General features: G+C 49.7%; 3 protein-coding genes across 13 annotated transcripts in view; 1 reads left to right on the top strand and 2 right to left on the bottom strand.

The window, feature by feature from the left end:
• The window catches only part of Braf (B-Raf proto-oncogene, serine/threonine kinase), a 199,865-nt gene extending 180,507 nt beyond the window's left edge, over positions 1 to 19,358 (top strand). The window contains exons 19-20 of one of the 2 annotated variants that reach the window (XR_010048076.1): positions 7,520 to 9,537; positions 12,825 to 19,358. Coding sequence is in view for 1 of the 2 variants with exons in the window: in XM_063250605.1 (XP_063106675.1) it covers positions 7,520 to 7,573 (54 nt within the window). In the remaining variant the exon portion in view is untranslated. Of the gene's footprint in view, positions 1 to 7,519; positions 10,960 to 12,824 lie in introns of those variants that run through there. The other variant, XM_063250605.1, reaches the window with a different exon arrangement.
• On the bottom strand, positions 1,256 to 7,826 carry Ndufb2 (NADH:ubiquinone oxidoreductase subunit B2). 2 transcript variants are annotated; one of them, XM_003475458.5, is made up of 4 exons: positions 7,684 to 7,826; positions 4,203 to 4,347; positions 2,405 to 2,506; positions 1,256 to 1,333 (listed from the first exon to the last, which is right to left on the bottom strand). In XM_003475458.5, the coding sequence occupies exons 1-3, from the start codon at positions 7,779 to 7,781 to the stop codon at positions 2,432 to 2,434; spliced, it is 318 nt and encodes a 105-aa protein (XP_003475506.2). In that variant the 5' UTR covers positions 7,782 to 7,826; the 3' UTR covers positions 1,256 to 1,333; positions 2,405 to 2,431. The 2 variants fall into 2 exon arrangements, with proteins under 2 accessions (XP_003475506.2, XP_063106682.1); XM_063250612.1 differs by having other exon boundaries at positions 4,203 to 4,362; positions 7,684 to 7,813.
• Positions 10,181 to 21,699, bottom strand: Adck2 (aarF domain containing kinase 2). 9 transcript variants are annotated; one of them, XM_005006100.4, is made up of 8 exons: positions 20,681 to 21,699; positions 19,666 to 19,812; positions 18,980 to 19,108; positions 16,949 to 17,044; positions 14,388 to 14,639; positions 13,174 to 13,302; positions 12,969 to 13,085; positions 10,181 to 12,543 (listed from the first exon to the last, which is right to left on the bottom strand). In XM_005006100.4, exons 1-8 carry the CDS (start codon positions 21,560 to 21,562, stop codon positions 12,403 to 12,405), a joined length of 1,893 nt encoding a protein of 630 aa, XP_005006157.2. In that variant the 5' UTR covers positions 21,563 to 21,699; the 3' UTR covers positions 10,181 to 12,402. The 9 variants fall into 9 exon arrangements, with proteins under 9 accessions (XP_005006157.2, XP_003475386.2, XP_013014257.2 ...); XM_003475338.5 differs by having other exon boundaries at positions 12,969 to 13,022; XM_013158803.3 differs by having other exon boundaries at positions 14,538 to 14,639.
• Positions 21,700 to 23,403: the final 1,704 nt, after the last annotated feature.

The following is a 23,403-nucleotide window of genomic DNA, read 5'->3' as shown; positions in this document are numbered from 1 at the left end:
AGCAACTGATTTCTTAGGAAAAGAGCTAATGAATTACCTACTTAATTTTACTGTTGATTACATTCCTCTCAAAACAAATTTTAATCATATGAGGGGCAGAAAATAAGATCTACAAAAGAAAGCCCTGGTGGCAGAGTCAGCTCCCCTCACACAGAATAGTGACTGCAAGCCTGAGGGAAGTGTCTGCAGCACCCGTCATAGCTCTGCGGCTTAGAGCTCCGGAGCAAGAGCCAGGCATGTCACCTGCCTCAGCTTTTGCTGCTTGCGGCCTCTCTGCATAACTGAAGAGTAGCAAGGGGAAGCAGAAAGCACGGGGCTCAACATCACACCGTGTCTCACCTCTGCCTACAGCTGACTGCATTTAGTGTAAAATCTAAACCTGTGACACAGCCTGACACACTCAGACCTGGCTCTCCTTCCTTGCTGAGCACAAAAGACTCTAGATAAAGAAATGAAGAGCTGCACTTCCAAGCAAGTAAGTCATCAAGCTGCACTGTACTGAAGATTTTTATCCACCCACAGACGGAAATTCTGTCCTGACAACTCAGATTTTTTGGCACTACAGGATGCTGGAGAATATCTAGAAATAAATTTCAGAAAAAAAGAAAAATCCTGTTTTATCCTTATCTCCCATTTCTCTGGCCCTTAGAACTTGTTAGAAGTGATTCAAGGGAGCCAGGGAGTTAGCTCAGCAGCTCAAGGCCTGCCTGGCAAGCATGAGGTCTTGAGATCGATTCTCAGTACCAAAAAAACAAGCAGAGATTCAAGAGTGCTATGAAAGACAACGGAATGCCCAGCCCACAGAAGATGCAGAAACACTGAGTGGCTATACTGACTTCTGACCTAACCTCTGCATACCCAGAGGGAGAAACAGCTCAAGTGGGCCTCATTACAGCCACCACAAGTGACAGAGACAGTGAGGCAGCAGGCAGGGTGGCGCTGTCATTCCTGCACTCGGCTCACACCCAAACTCCCCACTTAGCAGTGTGAGATGCTAAAGCAAGTAACTCCACCTCAGGGGCTGGGGATTTAGCTCAGCGGCATAAGTGCCTGCCTTGCAAGCAGGCAGTCCTGAGTTCAATCCCAGTACCAATAAAAAGACAAAAAAAAAAAAGTAACTCCACCTCATCCTCCATTCCCTCACTTATAAATGAAGCTGCACATGTCTACATCCTGGGACATCACAAGGCTCAGCTGAAAGGGCACAGAAAATAAAACGTGCTTGTCATTATCAAAAACAGGACTCAGCTCCACATTCTTGGCCAAACTGCTTTAATTTACAACTTTAATCTACAATAGGAAGTCTGTATTTCTTGACATTTTCACCTGGCTCCTGTAGGAAAACAAAAGTGGAAAGCTTTAAGTGCTTTTATATTTACTAATCCAGACCCACAATTTCATTGAATTACAGTATTCAAGCATTTACCAAACTCTGATCATGTGACAGACTTATAGAAATGAGAAGCAAAATCATCCTTTCTCTTAGTTTATACTCGTTATCAAAAAAATAAATAAATGAAGCTGGGCATAGTGGCACACGCCTGTAATTCCAGCACTTGGGAGGCTGCCGCAGAAGGATTGCCAAGAGTTTGAGGCTGGCCTGAACTTCATAGCAAAACCCTGTCTCAAAAAGACAAAAGAAATTAGAAGTTTCAAGGTATTTGGGGAGCTTATGGGAGGGGCTGTTTTGTTTTGTGAAAGTCTGCTCTGTAATTCAAGCTGTCCTAGAACTCATGGTGACCTTCCTGCCTCAGTATCCTTCCTAAGCACTGGGATTACAGGCATATGCCACCACACTCTGCTAATATTCGAGGTATTTTTAAATGACAGCCTTCCTTGCAAGTGTGCAGTCGTGAATTCGACCCCTAGTACCAACAAAAAACGAAAATGAAATAAAAAAAAGAAAAACAAACAGTTTCCCCAGACTGTCAAAGATACAAGTCAAAACAAATGTTTATGAAGGATAAACTGGAGATTTTTATACATAAATGGATACAACTAGAGACCATATTCATTAGTGAAATAAGACACATACATGTAAACATCAAATTGTCTTCATTAGTGTGAGAAGCTGAAAGAAACAACAAATGTGTATGTGTACGTGTATGTATATAAAAAACAGCGAAGATAGTAATACTACAGTTTTCTCTGAGTTCGCTGGAGAGGGATTTGTGCCGGTATTATTCAGACAATTAAATGCAGACGTCTCATGCTCTGGGTGACTGATTTGGGAATGGCAATGCACAATGTATGTATCATCCTTGCCCCTGATGGATGTGTTTTGAAATTTTGTTTTAGGTGGTTTTTTTTCCTTTTCTTTTTCTCCATGAAATAAAATGGATTTGCGGGGGTGATTTATGACAAACGGTAACTGAGACTTTAAGAACAGGAACTCAAGGCATACCTCCTTGTAAAGAGCGGAGCCCACACTTCAGTCTTCATCATCAGGAGGGATCCCTAACTCTTCATCCGTCCACTGGGAAGGGTCTGGATATGGGAAGTGACCCTGGGGACAATCATTCAAGAAAGAATAAAGTCAAGAATCTTTACCAGATGCCATCAACTGCAAAAGAAACCACAGAGAAAAAAATAGCAGTCATAAACCTAACTGCCACACATGCAGGCCCTGACCAATCATGGCCCAACTCTTCAATGTGTAACTGCACAGGGGCCATTTCAGGGTCCCAACCTAAGCCACTAGTGCTTTTGATGGAGGCAACAGATTTCAGGGATATTCCACACCTCAGCAGTGCCTCGAAGTTCTGAAAAGATACAAATGTTTCATTCGCCAGACATGATGGTGTACACCTGTAATCCCACTCTGGAAGCTGAAGCAAGAGGGTTTCCATGAGTTCAAGGCCAGCCTGAATTATAGAATGAGACCCTGTCTCAAAAAATAAAAAGAGGGGTGGGGATTTAGCTCAGCGGCATAAGCGCCTGCCTTGCAAGCAGGCAGTCATGAGTTCAATCCCTGGTACCAATAAAAAGAAAAAGACGACAAAAAAAAAAAAAAAAGAAAAAGAAAACTGTTTGAAATTCCCCTATTATTTCTGCTGTGAAACATGGGAGCCTCAAGTGGACATGAGTATCTCAAATCCAGAGTAGAGGCATACCTGGGTACATCACTACCTGATGTCTACAGCCATCTCTACTCCTAACACCTGACCTACAGTCGAACGGGGTTCAGACACCCAGGCAGCTCCTTCCTGACACTAGGGAACCAAGTTCTAAGAGAAACGGGATATTAAGCAACTGCATGCTTCTAACACTTGCATAATGTTTAAATGGGGGGGGAGGGGCATTGTTCCTAGTCTGAAAAGAAGCCCATATATACCAAAATCTAAAGTATTCTAGACTTCAGTATCTTTTTGGTTAAAATTCTGTTTGGTGGTAGGGACTGAACACAAGACTTCCTGCATGCTAGGCACATACTCAGTCATTGAGCTACACACCCAGCCCCAGAACTCAATGTCAAAGCTGTAATTTCCTAGAGAATGGAGTCTATGCAGATATGATGAGAGCTCAGCTGAGGCTAACCACAGGTTAGAAACCACCAACAACTAATTTTGCTCTCAAGACAGAATAACCCACATCTCTCCCACCCAATGCTGGCTGCCCTGATCCTCTGGGCAGATGTGAACCATACCCAACAGTTCTTTCTTTCATTTTTTTTTTTTTTGGGGGGGGGGTGTGTGTACCAGGGATCAAACTCACAACCTCACGCTCACTAGGAAAGCACTTTAGCCACTGAACTAAATCCCCAGTCCCTGAGAATTAATATAAGTTGGGGTTTTGGTTTTTGTTTTTTTGGTGCTGGGGATCAAACTCACAATCTCATGCTTACCAGGCAGGTGTTTATACCACTGAGCTACATCCCCGGTCCCAAGAGAATTAATCTCTACTCCCCTTTACAAAGTCAGCAATCCCCCAAGCAAATTCATTTCTACTCCCCTTTCCAAAGTCAGCAATCTATCAGAACCCATGAGACATAACCAATCCAGATGTACATTACCATGTACAATAGTTCAGAAGGCAACAAGTTTCATAAGCAACATGATTCCTGCACATATATATGGGCAACATAGTAGTGAAGGGATACACCCACACAGAAAAATGGTCTTCAAACAGAAAAATAAGCTATCAATAGATCTTCCCTGCCCCAAATCCAAAAAGGTCGAGAACCACTCTACAGTGGTACTTACCAACACAGCATCCGAGTCATGCCAGAAGCGCCAGAGAATCCAGAACCACATGGTTGCGCTTAAGATCTCGGCCTGGATCACCCGGTACCTGGAGGGCTGGGGACACTCTCTGTACCGGGGCGAGGCGTGTGCACCACTACCAGCACTAGGAGACAAAACACTGTGGGAAACACCTGCTATACTTTCTAAGTATTAAGTCATCCAAAACTTCTGAGTTACATCTCTTCCACCAAAATACAGACAGTGATAGAAGCCCGAAATCCTGTGACACACTTTTTAGCCTGCTTTACAAACAGCGGCAGAAATGCCAGTGTTCTCAGGCATGGTAGCGCACGTCTGTAATCACAGCACTCTGGAGACTGAGGCAAGAGGATCACCATGAGTTCAAGGCTGGCGTCGGCTATGTATGTGAGTCAAGGCCAGTCTAAATACACAGCAAGACCATCTCAAAAGAAAAAGGAAAAAGAAATGCCAGCCTTGACAAGGTAACTACAGTTTTCATTTAGTGAATGTGCATTATTTTGCACCAAAAATATGAATGCATTAACTATGACGTGCTGGCTCCCAAAAGTTTTGGTTAAGGGATTGTGAATCTGGAGGTCACTAATTTATTCAGAAAAAAAGAAATCAACAAACTAATTTTTTCCTGTTTAGTCATCTATTTGAGAAACAACTTATGTCCTTTGTCCCTACTGCGTTCTTTATTGAAAGACTAGTAGTATAAGAGGAAAGAGGATCCACAAATCCTAACTTGCTAATAGCTCCAAACAAAACAAGGAAACATTCAAGTCTGAGTAAAGTTTCTGTGGGTTTTTGTTTTTGTTTTTGGTACCAGGTATTGAACTCACAACCTCTTGCTTGCCAGGCAGGCACTTACGCCACTGAACTAAACCCACAGCCCCAGTATCACTCAAGATACTTCTGACAAATTGTGGCACACAATTCATAAAAGCTATAGTTTATTCAGTTGGACTGCAACTATTATGGGTTGACTATAACAACATAATTTACACTTAATGAAGCTATTTCTAAAAATGCTCTTCAGGGGCTGGGGATTTAGCTCAGTGGCATAAGCGCCTGCCTTCAAGCAGGCAGTCGTGAGTTCAATCCCTGGTACCGATAAAAATGAAAAAAGACAAAAAAAAAAAAAAAAAAAAAAATGCTCTTCAGCCAAATGTGGTGGCTTATGGCTGTAGTCCCAGTCAGTACTCAAGAGGCTGAGACAGGAGGATCACTGCAAATTCAAAGCTAATGTGAGCTACACACTGAGTTCAAGGCCAGCCTGAACTACATTTGAGACACCCTCACCACCCCCACCCCCACCCCACGCCAAGTCTCAAAAAACCAAAAGATGTGCCGGGTATGGTGGCACACTGCTGAAATCCCAGCACTGGGAGGCTGAGACTGGAGAACTGTTGCAAGTTTGAGCCTAGCCTGGGCTACAAAGTGAGCCCAAGCCCAGCCTGAACTGCATAGCGAGACCCTGTCTCAAAAAGACAAAAAAAAAAAAAAAAAAAAAAAAAGAATTTAAAGTCTTCAGCAGCTAAATATATGCTAGTTCACAGAAAAGGATACAAAATTTGAAGAATTCCTATATAAAATGTTTCCAACTTTAGTCCAGATAATAATCAGCTCATAATATAAATTCTCTTGTATAGCACGTCCCAAAAGTGCATTAAAATTTGCTTTTTTCATAATGTGCTACTGATTCTGAACTGCAAAGTTCCTACAGTTTGGTTCTGGGTTTTGTTTGGCTTTTTAGTTTTTGAGACAAGGTCTCACTAGGCAGTTCAGGCAGTTCTTGATCTTGCTATGTAGCCCAGGCTTGCCTTGAACTGTGCTGACCTCATATATCAATTATATTAATAGTATTTACGGGGGAAAAAAATAGTATTTACGGGGCGGGGGATTTAGCTCAGCGGCATAAGCACCTGGCTTGCAAGCAGGCAGTCGTGAGTTCGATCCCCAGTACCGATAAAAAGGAAAAAGACCAAAAAAAAAAAAAATCCAATAGTATTTACACAGGATATATCTGCATATATCTGCATATATCTGCATATATGATATTGAGACCCTGTCTCAAAAAAAAAAAAGAAAAGAAAACCCATGGCATAACAATTGTCATGATTGGGCTGGGGATTTAGCTCAGCGGCATAAGCACAAGTTTGTGAGTTTGATCCTCGGCACCAAAAAAAAACCCACAATGTCATGATTAATGAATGCAAAAATTCAACAAACATCTAAATGACTGTTACCACCTGAACCATGTTAACTCCACTGTGGCAACTAAATACCCCGCACAACTTCCCAAAGATAGATACATACATATAATGGTTTTTTTTGAACATTTGTTTTCCAAAACTTAACCACCACCTACAAAACTAAGGTCTCTACCGAAAGCAAAATTCAAGTAAAAACAAAGCCTGCAGCTGGTGATGCAGCTTGGTGTAAGAGCACTGCCTTAGTGGGTGTGCCAGGCCCTTGGTAGATCCCTTGCACCCAGACACCGCGGAGGATAGGGGCTGGGAAGATGGTAAAGAACAAGTTTAAGGCTGGGATGTTGTTCAGTGGTTGAGATCCGGGATTTGAGCTCCAGTGCTGCGGAGGAAAATATCTGGGGATCTAGCAAGCGCTGAAGCTACTAGCAGTCATCAGGAGTCCTGGAACTTCCACCCTGACAGCTACAAAAGGCTGTGGGTCGGGAGCCCCCGGACTGGGCAGATTCTAATAGCAAAAAGATGAATGAGAAAGCAAAAAAAAAAATTTGTTACCGGAAGCCAATCAAGTAGATTTGCACCCAAATCTACACTTAAATGGGGGGGGGGGACCGCTTTGTGGTCCAAACCCCACCCAGGAACTTAAAGTGATTTTGGAATGGTGGCGCCCTCGGTCTACATACGAGAAGCAAAGGCCTCAAAAAATTCGACAGATAAAAGCACCAGGGAAAACGACCTCACAAAAAAAACATAAGCCACTAAGATGAAAAAATAATAATAATATGCAAAGAAATAATGGTTGGGGGCTGGGGATTTAGCTCAGCGGCATAAGCGCCTGCCTTGCAAGCAGGCAGTCGTGAGTTCGATTCCTGGTACCGATAAAAACGAAAAAGACAAAAAAAAAAAAAAAAAGAAAGAAAGAAATAATGGCTGCTCCAACATAGGATTTTTAAATACGTTTTAAAAACAATCAGACCATATTACTTTCCTGCTTTAATGGCTCTCCTGGCTATCTATGCTTCTTTGGTAAAATTCTAGTCCTAATTCAGACCCACTGGTCTCTAAACTCGTTTCCACCGTGTCCCTCCTGCATCATCCCAGGTTGCACATCCCAACCGCCGATCCCAGGAGGACCACAAGACCCAGCATGCGTAGCGCTGAGGAAACGCAGGGACGCACCCCCACTACCCGCTCCGGCCTCAAGGTGAGCGCGTCTGAGCGCCGCGCCTTTCGCCAGAACCCTCGCCACCACTCAAACAACTCACTGCCGCACTCCACCGCCTCCGGCAGGCCGCGCGCGACCACCTCGCAAGAGACAGCCTGCTACGCGTGAGAAAGGGGCCAGCCGGGTGACAGCCGACATGCTCCCCGTGTCCGACCGCTGTCCCAGCCCCGCCCCACACGTCACTCCCCGGCGCCGCGTGGGCCATTACGTCACGGCATCGCCGTGCTGCAAGTCAGGCGACGCAGGCGCGTTAGATCTCTGGGAGGGAGGATGCGGCTGTTGTGAGATACACGGCTGAACCCCCTCTCTTTGGTGGTTGTTTGAAGGCCCCCTAAGGGAGCCCGATGCAGGGGCTCCCTCGTGACTTGGTGTGGCGAGCCTCTTGTTAACGCCTGAGCCAAGAAATTTCCAACACTAACTCAACTTTGGTTGATCGAGGTGTTTTAGAATGTGCACCTGCCGTGCCGTCTGCCTCTCCTATGATAATTGCCTTCTGGACCCTTGTGGCTACCGCCAAGTCCTTTCAGAACCCTCGGAACTTTCTTTTTAACTCTTAGTCTTTATTCAAAAATAAAAACACGAGCACAAAAAATGTCATCCATACACCTGGAGCCGATCGCCTCGGGCGCTAATGCGTCCCTAAGGTATTCACTCGGCCACAGCCACACACACCTTGGGGGCGCCTGGAGGACGCCGAGGCCACCACACCCCGGGGCCATGGAATGTCCCGCCACATACTAATGACGTGAGCAAGTGTGTGTCAAGGTAGCACCAGACTCCAAGGCTGGGTGGAGTGTGGGTGCTGCTGTGTCTCCAAGTCACCAACACACGTACCTGAGATCTGCCGGAGTAACTTGGTTCTCTTCCATGGCAGGCCGCCGCTCCTACAGAAGACAGAGCGCTGGTGGTTTCTTATAAGGCCATGGGACGTCAAGAGAGCTCCAGGTCCTCATCCTCACATACATAGCCCTACAGGTCCACGCGCCTTTAAGAAAGGTCCCTGGGCCAAAAGGGACCACCGCCTACCCGTGGTCTGATGGCGTATTCCTCAGCAGCAAACCTTTCCCAGTTAGAGAGCTCTGGGCCCTCACTCTTGCTCTCCCTGAGCAGGGACGCCTACTCTTTGTATGTTCCAGGCACTTCTCTATGTTGAAGATGCTGGCCATATTGTACGGCTTCATATCCCAGTGTGGTCCTCCCTGGACACTGCAGCTTGAGATCCTCTCTGGCACAGGCAGCCCTGAAAAGACAGTGCCTCCATGCTCAGACTATCTAGCTGCCCATATTGCTCCTCATAGAACTACAGCTCAGACATGGACAGTGTCCAGTCCATGGCCAGGTCCATGCAGCAGAACCAGTACTTGATGCTGGTCAGTTTTTTCTTGGCCTCTTCAGAGACAAAAACCAGAGAAGTTGGCATAGCTGATCTTCTGTATCTTCCTCCCCAGAGTCATGGCTCCTGAGATGATCCTACTGATATTTTGGCAGAATTGGCATGGTCCTTATGTCAGGTCGTGCATCTCAAGAAAAGGTCATGGTTGGTGTTGAGCTCCCAAAACTTGTAGTAGATGACAGAGAAGTGCTCCTAGGGACCAGGTGTGGTGACAAGTGCCTCTAATCCCAGCACTCAGGAAGCTGAGACAGGAGGAACACAGATCAAGGACAGCCTGTGCTACAAAGTGAGTTCAAGGTCAGCCTGAGCTGCTTAGTGAGACCCTGTATCAAAGAAATAAAGTACCAATAGAACTCCAACAGTTGTCCACCTCCTCCTACAGCTCTGCACATGGAATTCTTCAGACCAGGACCTGTACATCATGTGGAAGATCCTCCAGATGGCTTTGGTGACGTTGGGGCAGTGGAATTCCAAGACCTCCTTCAGGAAGGACAAGCCCAGGTATGTGTTCCCCACCTCCTGCAGGAAGGACACAAAAGTCCTCCTGCAGTTTCTAGGATTGTGGCAGTTTTCTAGGATTTTGCTCCACAGGGCCACATATCTGTGAATGGACACAGCCAGTGCACCTCCACAAAGTTAAGCTGTTGTACTCTTCTGTCCTCTAAGAGGCTCACAACCATATCATTAGCCTTGTTTTAGTTTCCGAACCTAGATACTAACCAGCAGCCGGTGGTTCTCATGTTCACAGCCACAGACTGGTGGAATTAAAATCACCTGAGAAACCCAACCCCCAGTTACTCAAATTAAGTGAGGGTAGGGCCCCAAGAAGCCTTCTAATACCTTGACCGTAAGCCAGCTTGGATTTGTGGCCTTTCTTTCCATATTACCTTCTAATTGATCCTGCATGGACCAACCCTCTCTGAATGTGTCCTTCCCTCAAATTCACAGATCTCCCAAGATGAGTTATAGTTATTCTCGGAATCTCCAGGTTTGGTTAAATTAAGCCTGCCTGACCGGTACAATCACTGTAGAAATCAAGTGTGGAGATTCCTCAAAAAACTAGGATTGGAGGTCCTATTCACCCCAGCTATTCCCCTTCTGGGTACCTTCCCAAAAGAATTAAAAACATCATACCACAGTGACATATGTGCACCCATGTTTATAGCAGCATAGTTTATAATAGCCAGATCTTGGAAACAACCCAAATGCCCATTGACTGAGGGATGGATAAAAAAAATGTGGTATCTGTATACAACAGAGTACCACTCAGCCATAAAGAAGACTAACTGAACACTTATAGGTAAATGCATGCAACTTGGGAACACACTCATTAGTGAAATAAGCACACATGTAAACATCAATTGTTTCATTAGTGTGACAAGCTGAAACATGTATATGTATATGTATATAAAAATAGTAAGATAGTTAACTACTGATTTCTCTGAGTTTACTGAAGAGAAAAATTTGTGCTGGTATTGCTCAGACAATCTAATGCAGATGTTCTATGCTCTGGGTGAATGATTTGGAGATGGCAATGCACAGTGTATGTACCATTGTCCCTGAATGATGTGTTTTCAAATTTCACTGTAGTTTTTTTTTTTTCCTTTTTATCCTTGAATAAAATGGATTTGCAAAAAAAAAAAAAAAATTTAGCTTGCCAGCCAGGCGTGATGGCTCAGACCTAAAATCCTAGCACTCAGGAGGCTGAGGCAGCAGGATCACCATGAGTTTGAGGCCAGCCTGAACTACACAGTGAGACCCTGTTTTAAAAAAAAAATTTTTTTTTTTAATTTTTATTCTTAGGGACAAACACAGATACTGACACCGTGTGGGCTGGGTCAGGGCTGCTCCCCTGAGCTGCCTCCCCGGCCCCACTATCTCCTGTTTACTTTGTAAAAAAGTCTAGCAAAAACTCAACCAAAACTGTTAACATTTGTCAAGATAATTCAAAATGCAGTGAAATTTGCCCGAATTTTATATTGTGCCTTCAGTGATGCTACTAGTGGTGGCACCTTATATAAAAAGTATAAATGTGTAGGTATGTGTTTGCAACTTTTTAGCAATAAGGGTATACAGGTTTAAAAAAAAATAAAAAAAGCCCAGGCATGGTGTGTGGCACACCTGTAATCCCAGCACTTGGGAGGCTGAGGAAGAATTGCTTCAAGTTCAAGACTGAACTACATAGTGGACCCTGTATCAAGAAAAAATTTTAATTAAAAAAAAATAGAGGCAGAGTATGGGGACTCATGCCTGTATTACAAGCAGGCAAGTCAGGTAGAAGACACAGGGAGCCAGAGGCTCCGGGCCCCAGGGAGCCAGGATGACCAGGCGTTGGCCAGCTAAGCAAAAGCCTGGGGTCAAGAGTCAACAAGAGGGGCTGGGGATTTAGCTCAGCGGTATAAGCGCCTGCCTTGCAAGCAGGCAGTCGTGAGTTCGATCCCCGGTACCGATAAAAACGAAAAAAAAAAACAGTCAACAAGAACCAGGTGGATGTTAAGTCCAGGGTGCAATGAGTGAGGAGACAGCATGGTGACTGATATCACTGTGACAACTCTGCTCCGTTTTAGCCGGAAAACATTTTTCTCCTTCTCACTTTGTTGCTTTAGTGAAGCACCTGGCTAGGAGAGAGCCCAGGAGATACCTCAGCCGCACTCGGACTCCTGCATGCCTGATCCTCACTGGCTCAGTGCTGGTTTAAGTAAGCTGGGTTTAGTCTATGGATTGACCTCGGCTTGGCTTGGCGAGTCTGAGCCCTGGTCAGTGTTTGGTATTAAAATTCCTAGACAAAGGGCAACCCAGTTTTGGGTCCCTCCTCCCCACTACTGGAAGCCATTTCTCTTTTTAGTAAACCTTCCTCCTATCTACCTCCCTTCTCCTTGGCTTCCTTCTTTGACCTCATGAGACACAGACCAGGTTGTGCCATTACACCAGCAATCAGGAGTCAGGCAGGAGGATCAGCATGAGTTCGAGACTGGCCTAGGCTACATAGAGAGTTCAGAACCAGCCTCAGAAAGAGAGCGGGAGAGGGAAGGAGGGAAAGCACAGGATTCCAGGAATTAATGGCATTTTCTAACCTAAATGTTAAGAGTGAAAACCACCAGCAGAATCCACCTGACAAGGGAGTATAGAGAGAGTTAGAAAGAAAAAGCCAGGAAAACAAAAACCGCCATGTGTATTTGTCCTCTTCTGCAGGCCATTTCCTCAGAATCTGTGTCCTCAGCCCCATCTCCACTGTCCCAGCTCCTGCTGTGGAGTACTCGGCCCTTCTCCAGTGACCCTGAGCCATGCAGACCCTGGGCCAGGACAGAGGGAGGTAGTGGGCCCCAGGAACCCTGACAGTGGCCTTCGGTGCCCAGGTGACACCCATCAGGCTCGGGCCACAGGCCCAGGAATGAGAAAGGGCCTGGCTGCTTCTAGGATGTCCAGCTTGGGGTCCAGCGAGCGGCCCAGCCCCTCCAGCACCATGATGGCAAACACAATAGAGGCAAAGTTGCTCTCCAGCTTCACCTGCAACAGAAGGAAGCAGTGGTTCCCCCTGGGACCTCCCCGTCCCGTGTCACCACTCTGGGACTTCCACCTTCCACCTACACCTCCCGCCCCACAGCCAGGTCAGCCAGGCCTGACAGGACAAGGCCTCTCAAGGTTCACACAAGGGCCTCCCAAGTCTGCACAGCCCAGCTTGCTAAACTGCTTGATCCTCCTGCTTCAGCCTCCCAAGTAGCTGGGATTACAGGTGTGCACCATCGCTCCTGGCTGCTTTTAGAGTGTTTTAAATCTATTTTCCCTAGCTCTAACTGTCACAGATACTCAGACTGACCACCGAGAGCTGCCCTGCTCTGAAGGAAGGACAGGCCCAGAGGCGCCTGTGCTGAAGGCCCACCCAATACCCTGTCCTTGCCAGCTTCCCAGCACCTCCCATCCTGGGGCCTCACCTTGTGAGTCATCAGCAACCTGAAGACACTGGAGAGGAGGCTGGAGACGTGGAGCTGGGGAGAGGAGTGAGGCTGGTGGGGATGTGGAGCCTTCCAAGCACTTCCAACCCTGGGTCCCTGCACAGACTCCGAGAGGACAGTGCCCACAGGAGCCCCTCTGCGGCTCCCCAGGCAGCAGGCTCCCACAGCCCTGGGCACCACCCACCTTCTCCAGAGTGACACTGTTCTTCCGGGCCTGGGTCACCAGTGCAGCCATCTCAGCCTTGAAGCCCTCCACATCCCTGCACTCGCTGGCCCTGGCATGGTGCAGGATGAGCTCCGCCACCCTGTGGCCCTGGAAGGTGCCAACAAAGCGGCTTGCTTAAGCCGAGCTGGCAAAAACCAACCTGGGAACGGCAGCCAATCTCTGAGGGCCCTCCTGGCCAGAAGCCACCTTTGGTAATTCAAAGTACGGTCAAGGCAAGGCCGTGCCATCTCCTCAGCTCTCCTGGGCCCCCAAAGAACCTATGGGTCCTGCTGACCGCCTGGCCTGGCCCCCAGCCACCAAGTCCCAGCAGGGCTCTTCCTGCCCACACAGGGGCTTCTCCAGCTGTCTAGCCCCAGGCTCAGCCTAGCTTCTCTGTGTCCCTGGACCCCACTGACCAAAGCCCCACAGTCAGCTCAGACACTTAGTCCACCGGTGGTCATCTGAGTGCCCGTTGCCTTCTGCAGCGTGGCCCTGGAACCCAGCTCTTCCTCATGGGGCTGTGACCTTTGTCCTTCACTCAAACCTGTCCAGAGGAACAGTAGCCCCACAGCACTGTACCCTGCTCTCAGCAGGGGACACTCAAGTTGGCCACAGGCTCCAGCTTGTGCTTGGCCCCTCAGGAGACACCTAAGACTTATTTTTCTTTTTTTTAATGTTTTTAAAAACAGGGTCACATCAAGTAGTCCATACCAGCCCTGAACTCACAAGTTTGAAGGCTGGCTTCAAACTTGTTATCCTCCTGCCTCAGCCTCCCCAGTGCTTAGGATGACAGGAATGCACCACCACACCTGGCTAAATAGGCTTCGCCCAATGCCTTTTCTCTACATAGTTATGCCAGATCCCTGGGGCCCCTCTGGGTCACAGAGGACCTGCACAGGTCCCAAGGTCACATTCTTCGTACTGTGGCTTCTCCCCAGCTGATCATCCTGCAGCACAACACACAGATAAGGACATTACTGTCTGATCCAGAACCAGGCATGGTGGCAGACACCTATCATTCCAGCCCTCCAGATGCTGAGGCTGGAGGGTCACAAGTTCAAGGCCAGCCTGGCTACACAGTGTGTTCCAGGCCATCCTGACCTTATGTGTGGCTGTGTGGTCCCTAGAAAGAAGCAGCTGAGCTCTGCGGCAGGGCACAGACAGCCTGCAAGATGCCACCCAGCAACTCTCACCTGGCCCAGCACCACGGCAAGGAACACAGCCCGGAAATTCCTCAGGTCAGCAGCCTGTAGTTCAGCCACAATGCCGGCATCCAGCAGCACCAGGCGCAGCGGGCACAAGGCTGGTGCCACCACTGCCACCAGTGGGTCACAGAGGCCCACCTGCTGCAGCTGGGCCTCATGGCCCAGGGACAGCCCCTCGGTGCCCTGCACCAGGATGTTCCCGGGGTGCAGGTCCGCATGCACGAAGTTGTCCACAAATATCTGGAAGGAGACATGTAACTTGTGACAGGACCAGCCAGCCCCACCAATCCTCCTGCAGGACAAGCGTCCCAGTGACAGGGAGGGGAGTGAAGCCCGTCTGCAGGACACCAGTTAGGAAATGCACAGTGAATGAACCAAGCTGCAGTTCTTAAAGAGAAAAATGATTTTCAAAATAATGAATAAGATGGACTGTATGTTTTCCTTACAGTTTGAGTCATTAATGTTCTAAGTTAAGAAACATTATCAATTCCTTGTTTGGAAGTTCTATCCAGAGCTGTATTGCTGGCCCTCAGTGCTGGGCTGAACCTCGAGCCTACACACAGGGATACTTCCCAGCCGCTCCTGTATTGTTTATTTGACACAGAGTCTCACTGTATTGCCCATTTGCCAAGGCTGGGCTCAACCTTGCAATCCTCCCATCACAGCCTAATCCCCATGCTGTGATTACAGGTCTGTGCTACCATGCCCAGCTGAACTACATTTCTTCCAAAGCAGTTCATACAGCTGGGCCTCGTGGCACAAACCTCCATCCCAGCATGTAGGGGGCTGAGGCAGGAGCATCACTTGAGTCCAGGAGTTGGACAGCAGTCCTGGCAACACAGTGAGACTTACCTCCAAAAGAAAAAAAAGTTTGAAACACCGGACTGTTCCCTCATCTGGCGTCAGGGAGGCTTGTAGCAAAAGACAATAATCGGGGCTGGGTAGGCTGGGGATTTAGCTCAGCGGCATAAGCACCTGCCTTGCAAGCAGGCGGTTGTGAGTTGGATCCCCAGTACCGATAAAAAAAAAAAAATAATAATCGGGGCTGGGGATTTAGCTCAGTGGCATAAGCGCCTGCCTTGCAAGCAGGCAGTTGTGAATTCGATCCCTGGTACCGATAAAAACAAAAAAGACAAAAAAAAAGACAAAAATCACCAGCCATCAGCAGTTCCTCCCCAGGGGCCGAGGGGAGTGGCCAACATCCTTTCCCCCAGCCAGCTGGACCTTGTCACCCATCCCTCAGCCACTGTCTTCTGTCCCAGGCCCTGGGTCAGCTGGCATCTTCTCTGCTCCCCCTGGGTATGATGTCACCATTACCATAGCACAGTGTCCTCCTGGAGACATTAACTCGTGCTCAGCTGTAGTACCCACGAGCCAGGCCCTTGAAGATGAAGCCTACTGACCAAGGAAGTAACCTGCCTCAGTCTCCCCTCTCTATGCCAATGCTCTGGAGCAGAGCCGAGGTCAGAATGCATACAGGTGCAGCAACACCAGCCTGGCCTCCTCACCACCAGGGGCTGTCCCTGCACTGCCCAGCTGCCTGCCAGGCTTCCTGTGCACGCCTTCCTGGTCCCCAAGCAGCAAGCCTCCTGTCCAACCCCTCCCGAGGATGTGGAGCCTCTGAATCCCCACGTCCCACACTGGGCTTTCTATGCCCCAGCACTGCCTCTCAGTTTGAGGCTAGGGGAGCAGAGGGCAGGTTGGTAACCAGGGGCAACCACCCCAGCTGTGACAATCTACCACAGCCCCAGCTGTCATACCCACCAGAACATCTGCTCCAGCTTTTATGGAGGGGAAAGGCTCCCGGCACAGCCAGGCTCACAGGCCTTAGCCCTGCAGAGCCCACTTCCGGCACATGGTGGGCTCCCCGGGATGGAGACGCCCAACCATGTTCAAGAATCAACAGCAGCCTGCTGTAGCAGCTCATGCCTGTAGTCTCAGCACTTGGGAGGCTGAGGCAGGAGAATCACCATGAGTTGGAGGGCAGCCTGGGCTATATTAGTGAGTTCAAGGCCAGCCTGAACTACATTGCAAGACCCTATCTATAAAGACAAAAAAAAAAAAAAAAAAAAGAAAGAAAGAAAGAAAGAATCAACACCAGCCCAATATGGTGGTACACACCTATAATCCCAGCACTATGGGAGGCTGAGGCAGAGGGAGCAAAAGTTTGAGCCCAGCATGAGTAATTTAGTGACTTAACAAGATCCTCTCTCAAAATAAAAAATAAAAGGCTGGGTACAGAGCCGGGCATGGTGGCTCATACCTGTAATCCCAGCACTCGGGAGGCTGAGGCAGGAGGATTGTTGTGAGTTCAGACCAGCCTAGGCTACAAAGTGAGCTCAAGGCCAGCATGAACTGCACAGCGAGACCCTGTCTCAAAAAGACAAAAAAAAAAAGGCTGGGTACAGACTCAGCACCAAGACCCTGAGTTTACTCTGTGTCAGGGACTCGGCCTTGCTCAACCCTTCCCACAGGCACAGGTCCCTGCTGGCCTTACCATCCATGCCCAGCCGAGCTGCCCCTGCCCTGCCCTGCCCTACCCTGCTCACCATCTTCAGCAGCATGTTGATGCCCAGCCTCGCGATCCTCTGCTTCAGCTCGGCGGGGATCCCAGCCTGCTGGTAGCTGGACACAGGCACACTTTCCTGGAAGGGCCAGAGAGAGCATTAGCTTAGCTGTCACCCATGCCCTGCCTTCTGCCCCTGTGCCCTGTGCCAGGGACACACGGGCCTGGCTTCCTTCCTGTTGACTGAGAGCAGACTCAGTGTTAGGGTTCACACACTGTGTCAACTTAGAACGTTTAAAACTTAACTAAGTGATATAACAGCTCTACCTGCTAAGGTGTAGAAAAGTCACCAATCTAAGGTATGGGTCACTGTGTTAATTTAAGAAGGTTAAAACTAAAAAAAAAAAAGGTCAAAACTTTAACCAAGTGATGGGGGTCAGGGTCCCCAGTTTGTAACATCCTCAGCCTGTGCAAGAAGAAGGCAGCCAAAAAAATAAAGAATAAAAAATTTTTAAAAAGGGGCTGGGGATTTAGCTCAGCGGCTTAAGCACCTGCCTTGCAAGCAGGTGGTCGTGAGTTCGATCCCCGGTACCAATAAAAAGGAAAAGGACAAAAATAAATAAATAAATAAATAAATAAATAAATAGAGGAGGGCAGGCAGACGGGAGTATAACCCATCCCAGGAGAGCAGCCTGCACACATTTAAAAGGCAAATAAAAAGAGACTAATTGCTGCCTCTTTGCAGGAGCTCTGGTCTTCCTTTTCAGCTTAGACGTCTTCTGCTGGCTTCTGCACAAAACAGTTGGCTTCTGCCTGAGACTTCTGCCTCAGCCTTCCCTGTAGAAGACTCTCTAGCCTTCCATCATAGATTCTTCAGCCTCCTATCGCAGACCCATCAGCCTCCTGATACGGACTTGCACGGGACACTGCAGTAAGCCCCAGCCCTTCGGCTGGACCCTCTAGCATGCAGGCATCATCTGCAGGTTCCCACATTCAACTCTGTGGCTGACCACTGTACGCCGATCTTGTATTTCTTATACAGTTATATATCTTGTATTGTATCTGTTTCTCCTTTTTTAATTTTATTTAAAAGGAAAAAGAGAAAAACACAAAACAAAACAAAGCAGTATAAGGGTACAAGTAATACAGAACTACAAAAAAAAAACAGTAAGAAATCACCAGTTAACAGATTACATATTATCATCTTAGAGATAGTTGCTCAAATCACAGTATCATAGCATACAAAGTGGACACTCAAACAGTGAGACTGCAAACAGTTGTGTTCAATGATCCAACCAAAAACATTAATATGGTCAGCTATTTAACACCCCTAAACACACTTGCTGTTGTATCCTTTAGAGCTCTTTTTTTCCCTCTCTTTTTTACAACAAAATTTACACATTTTGGGTTTTATATATCTGTTTCTCCTAAACCCTAACTGATATACTCAAAGTCTGATCTTATAGCAATTTAGGAATCTGTCACCTACATGCTGGTTTTAACTTATTTACATTTCCTTTATGTTTGTTTTTGACTCACCATGAAGTTCAGGCTGGCTTTAAATTCACTATGTAGCCCAGGCTGGCCTCAACCTCAAGGCAACCCTCCTGCCTCAGCCACCCGAGTCCTGGGATAACAGGTGTGTGTCACCATACCCTGCAGACTCCTTTGAAAACCTTCTCTGCCATCCTATTCACTAATGACCTAGAGAAGGGCACAAGTGGTTTGCAGTCTTGGGCTTTTCTTTTATTTGTTCGTGAAGGGTGACAAGGTCCATCTCAGTGGTAGCTTTGGCACAGGTACCCATGCCCCATGGAGGCCTATTCACCAGGGGCCCACTTCCTGCTTCTGCACTTCCTGGATGAGGCAAAAGAATCCCATGAGTTCAAAACCAGCCTGGCTACATAGCAAGACAAGGCCAGCCTGAACTGCCCAGTGAGACCTGTCCCATGAAACCTAAGGAGTCTGTGGCTCCAGGCAGGGCTGTGCCCCTGCCCCTTCTGACCACGCTCCCCATCCTCCCTTGTTTCCAAACAAGAGTCCCCTCCAGAGGGAAGGGCACAGCCAGACTCACCTCATAGGTTTCCACCAGGATGTCACTGGTGACAAAGGGGCGCAAAGGCGTGGGGAACTTGACCGAGGCCACATCCCGGAAATTGCGCTGGAAGTGTTCTAGATTCCGAGCTTCATAACGCAGGTCGATCTAGGGGAACACAGAGACAAGGTGAGCCTGCCTGACCACGAGGACAGCCACGGCTGGCAGCTGTCCCAGATCTCCACTGGAACTCCTGTCCCCTGCAGACGGGGGATGCCTGGTTGGTTGTAGGAATTGCAGGCCGGCTTCTCCACCTAAGGACTGCCCTGCTCGCCTCCCACTGCCTCAACTCTATCACTGCTGTTTGCAACAGCCTCACATTTGTCAGACTTCAAAATAAACTTAGTTCTATGTTCTGGCTTGTGGTAGTGTAGACTGAACTCAAAGTTGCTCTGCCACTGAACTATACCCCCAGCTTTTTGAAAGAGGGTCTCAGCCCTCCTGCCTTAGCCTACAGTGTAGCTGAGGGTATACATGCGTGCCACATGTCCGGCTCCATTTTAATGTTTTTTTTCAGGCGGGTACTAGCTCCCCGATTCAGGCTCCAGGCCAGGAGGGTGCTTGGTTATGGACACCTCTGGTTTTGCTGCAAATACTTCATTTTACAGCCAACATCACCACCCAACTAATTGCAGCTCACTGGAAATAGAGCTAAGAGAATTCACCTGTTGGGTCATGAGCTTCTCAAATTCCTCCACGATCTCAGGCAGGCTGAGCCACTGGAATCCCGGTAGCAGCCCCAGGGCTCGGCTGCCCATCTTCAGCAGCAGCAGGTCCACCTGCACCTGGGACAGCAGGCCTGGGTGCAGCACCTGCAGGGAGGGGAGGTAGGGGCCAGCGTTGGGTGCCACCTGCAAAGGGGTCAGGGGCCCAGGCGACAGTCCCTCCTCCCAACAGTGAACTCCAACCCCTCACTGGCCAGTTCACACCGCTGTTTCCTAATGCTTAAAAATACAGCAGCTTATACACAGCAAGTACTCAGTATAATGTCAGAAGAGAAGAGCAGCCCTAACCCAAAAATCTCCAAGATTTCTTTTTTTGTACTGGGGCTAATCCAGGGACTTTGTGTTAAGCTATATCTCAGAATCCCTTTTTCCTTTTCTTTTTTTTTTTTTTTTTGGTACCATTTGAACTCATGACCTCATTTTTGTCACTTACACCACTGAGCTAAACTTCCAGTCCTCCTGACCCCCTTTTTTGAGACAGGGTCTTGAGAAAGTCCCTAAACTATCCAGACTGGGCTCAAACTTTTTTATCCTCCTGCTTCAGCCTTCCAGAGTGTAGGGATTACAGGTGTGTACCACCATGCTGTGCCAAAGTCCAAAACTTTTCAAATACTGCACTGATGTGATGTCACAAGTAGAAATCTGCACACTTGATGCATCACACTCGGGTGATGGGCTGAAGTCCTAACACGGTACACTAAAAATGCCCAAGGATTCTCTTAAGACCATGACTATACCAATCACTTCTTTCCTGTGGAGATGTGGGTCCCATTCCCAGGATATTTCATTTTGTATATACAAATATTCCAAAATCCAACACTCCTGTCCTCCTGAGCATTCAGAGAAGGGACCTCAGCCTGTTTGCAGCTGGGGGTGCCCCTACGGGGGTGCCAGGCTTGGGGAAGTCACCAGCTGCTGGAGATGGATGGGGCTGGTGAAGCTAAGAAGCACCTACTTTCACCGCCACCTGAACGAGGCCATGTGGTCGGGGTGCTTGGTCCGGGGTCTGACGCCCACCCGGATTGGCAGTGGGTAGCAGCAGCCGCTCTAGAAGGACCTGGTCCGCGAGGTTCCCGGGGTGCTTCCGCTCCCTTCCCAGGGCTCCAAAGAGTTCTCGCAGTGCCACCACCACTCCAGCTCCAGAAGCCTCATCCGGTCCCCGAGCTGGGCTGTCCTCCAGGAGTGCGGGGCTAGCAAATGCCTTGTACACTTGGGCCACGCAGCCGGAGCCCACAGGCTCACGGGTCTCAAAGAAGAGGACGTGCCCCCAGTTGTCCCCGAGTGCTTGCTGCAGGGAGCGCTCTGTGTGCGCCCACGGGTGCGGGGCCACGCGGACGTGCAGCCTGGAGAAGTGGGCGCAGAAAGCTTCAGAGAAGAGGTCGCGCCGGGTGCTGGCCCACTGACCCAGCTTGATGCACGTGGGGCCGGAGGCCTCAGTGGCCTTGAGCAGCAGGCGCAGCCAGAGCTCGGCCAGGCTGGGCCCCAGGTAGGTGAGCGGGAGCAGCAGCAGCAGCGGCAGGAACCGCGCCAGGAGCGCGCCGGCGCGCAGCCACACGCGCGGGTGCAGAAGGACGCGGCGCGGCAGTGGCGCGTGGACCCCTCCCGGGAGTGCGTCCTCAGCCCGGCGCCCTGCCGGCGCCGCCCGCCCGGCCCAAGCCCCGATCCCGGGGCCACCCTCGGCCGAGACGAGCGCGGGCAGCGCGCCCAGCAGCAGCCAGCAGAGCCGGGCCCGGCCGGCTCGCCCCGGGGCTCCGAGGAGGCCCTGCTCCTGCGCGCGCCCCAGACCCCGCAGCTGAGACAGGCAGACCCTGGCGGACAGGCGCCACGGCGTCCCCATGCCCGCCCGCGCCCTAGGGGACCTCCATGGCCGGCGAGGGACCGCGCGGGGTAGTCGGCCCGCGGCCCGCCTGGTAGCAGCACCCGCGCCGCCGCCAGGCCCCTCGGCCCGGCCGGAGGTCGCTGGCGCTGGGGGGCGCGGGGAGCCTGGGAGCCGCACGGGCGCCCCCTGGCGGGGTCTGCGGGATCACAGGACTCAGGACGCGCGCCAGGCCGCAGCAGGGGCTGGTCGGACGAGAATACAGGCGTCTCGGCAGCGCGGGCCCGGGATCGTTGAGCGCGGCCCCGGCGCCTAGGTCAGCACCAGCCGCTTCCGGGAGCGCCCGTGCCCGCCCCTTAAAGGAGACGCGGTGCGAATACGCGCCGGGTCTCAGAGTCGCCGACCTAGAAGCACCTTCTGAGACCGGAAGGTGGGCCATTGTCCCTCTGCCTCAGCCTCTGTCTATCTCCTCTGACAACTCCTATTGATTAATCGTGTTTGTGCGGGGCCAGCATTCTAGGGAAGACTAGGTGCATTCAACTAATGCTAATTGAGTCCCCCAAAATATGTGCTAATTGTAGAGCTGGAGGTAGTGGCTCACACCCATAATCCCAGCTCTTAGGCGGCTGAGGCAGGAGGATGACTATGTCCCAAGACTCTGTCTCCAAAAAAAAAAAAAAAATAGAATGAGTAATAAATAAAGAGATTGAATACACAGAGGAACAACGGAATATGCACGGGGACATGTCTGTCAGAACTCTGACCCAGGCCTCTGAGGCAGGAGCCCCCCAACAGCAACGGCCAGTGATTGCCAATGACTGCCCATCGCCCTGATCCTCACACCACTCCCAAACCTGAACCGACCCCAGGGAACCTACCCCGCTGCTGACCAACTCAATGAGATGCCCGGGCATCTCCCCCTCTTCCCCACTCACTTCCAATTCCTGCACCGTTCTTGGAACTGTACCCCCCCCCCCCGCCACATCTCTCCCACCAGCAGCATCCGCGTACATTTGAATCTCTGACAAATGCAAGCGAGGGTGGCTGGCTTCCTTGCCTTAGCAACCTCTGTGTGGACAGCCTGTCCTCGATTTCCAGACCCTTCTGCTGATTATTTTTACTAAGTCTCTTTCTCGAAGCTCCTGCCGTTGTGGTTGGCACTACTGCCGCGAGGTGGCGCCATGTGCTTGCGTACCGCAGCCGGCGCTGCCTGGGTTCCCGGCCTGGGCGTCCGCACCTTGCGTTAACACTGGCACCTGAGGACGCGGCTCAGGGCGCGCCCCTAGGCGCGGGGCTGTCCTGGGCATGGCAGGGTCTTTAGCATCAGGCCTCTCCCTCTTGTGCTGGAAACACCCGAACCTGGGCAGTTGGAAGCTGTCAGAGTTTGTTGCTCCCAGCTCCGAATGAGGCCTGCTCCACGCTGCGGACTCAACCTCCCTCTGTGTCCCCACGGGTGGCAAGCAGCTCTCTTCTCTCTGCCAGGCGTGGTGGCACACGCCTGTAAGCTCAGCACTTGGGAGGCTGAGGCAGGTGGATCCAAAGGTCCAGCCCGGTTTGCGCAATTTAGCAATTTAGTGAGATCCGGTGTCAGAACTGGAAAAGGACTGGGGATTGTAGTTCAGTAAGAAAGCCTTGGGTTCCGTCCCCAGTACCAGAGAGGGGCACTAGTTCCACTTGTGAGTGCACCTTTTCATCCCCCAGTCCCCTCCAAGAGGTACCATCTCAACAAAGTCGCTTTGGAAGGTAGGGTTGGGGCTGGGGATTTAGCTCCTGCCTTGCAAGCAAGCAGTTGTGAGTTCGATCCCTGGTACCGATAAAAAGGAAAAAGACAAAAAAAAGAAGGTAGGGTTTTTTTTCTCTCT

Source organism: Cavia porcellus, unplaced genomic scaffold (genome assembly GCF_034190915.1).
Source record: "Cavia porcellus strain 051 isolate PalLab524CR breed Dunkin Hartley unplaced genomic scaffold, mCavPor4.1 scaffold_6, whole genome shotgun sequence".
In the NCBI taxonomy this organism is placed as follows: domain Eukaryota; kingdom Metazoa; phylum Chordata; class Mammalia; order Rodentia; family Caviidae; genus Cavia; species Cavia porcellus.
This window is presented reverse-complemented; position numbering and strand designations above follow the sequence as displayed.

Coding starts and splice junctions, on each gene's coding strand:
- Ndufb2 (XM_063250612.1), bottom strand. CDS start 7,781: ATGTCGGCTGTCACCCGGCTGGCCCCTTTCTCACGCGTAGCAGGCTGT. Junction 4,363..7,683: donor GGAGGCGGTGGAGTGCGGCA/GTGAGTTGTTTG, acceptor TGTTTCCCACAG/TGTTTTGTCTCCTAGTGCTG. Junction 2,507..4,202: donor ATGACTCGGATGCTGTGTTG/GTAAGTACCACT, acceptor GATTGTCCCCAG/GGTCACTTCCCATATCCAGA.
- Adck2 (XM_005006100.4), bottom strand. CDS start 21,562: ATGGGGACGCCGTGGCGCCTGTCCGCCAGGGTCTGCCTGTCTCAGCTG. Junction 17,045..18,979: donor TCCTGGTGGAAACCTATGAG/GTGAGTCTGGCT, acceptor TGGCCCTTCCAG/GAAAGTGTGCCTGTGTCCAG. Junction 13,303..14,387: donor TTGCCGTGGTGCTGGGCCAG/GTGAGAGTTGCT, acceptor GGCACCTTCCAG/GGCCACAGGGTGGCGGAGCT.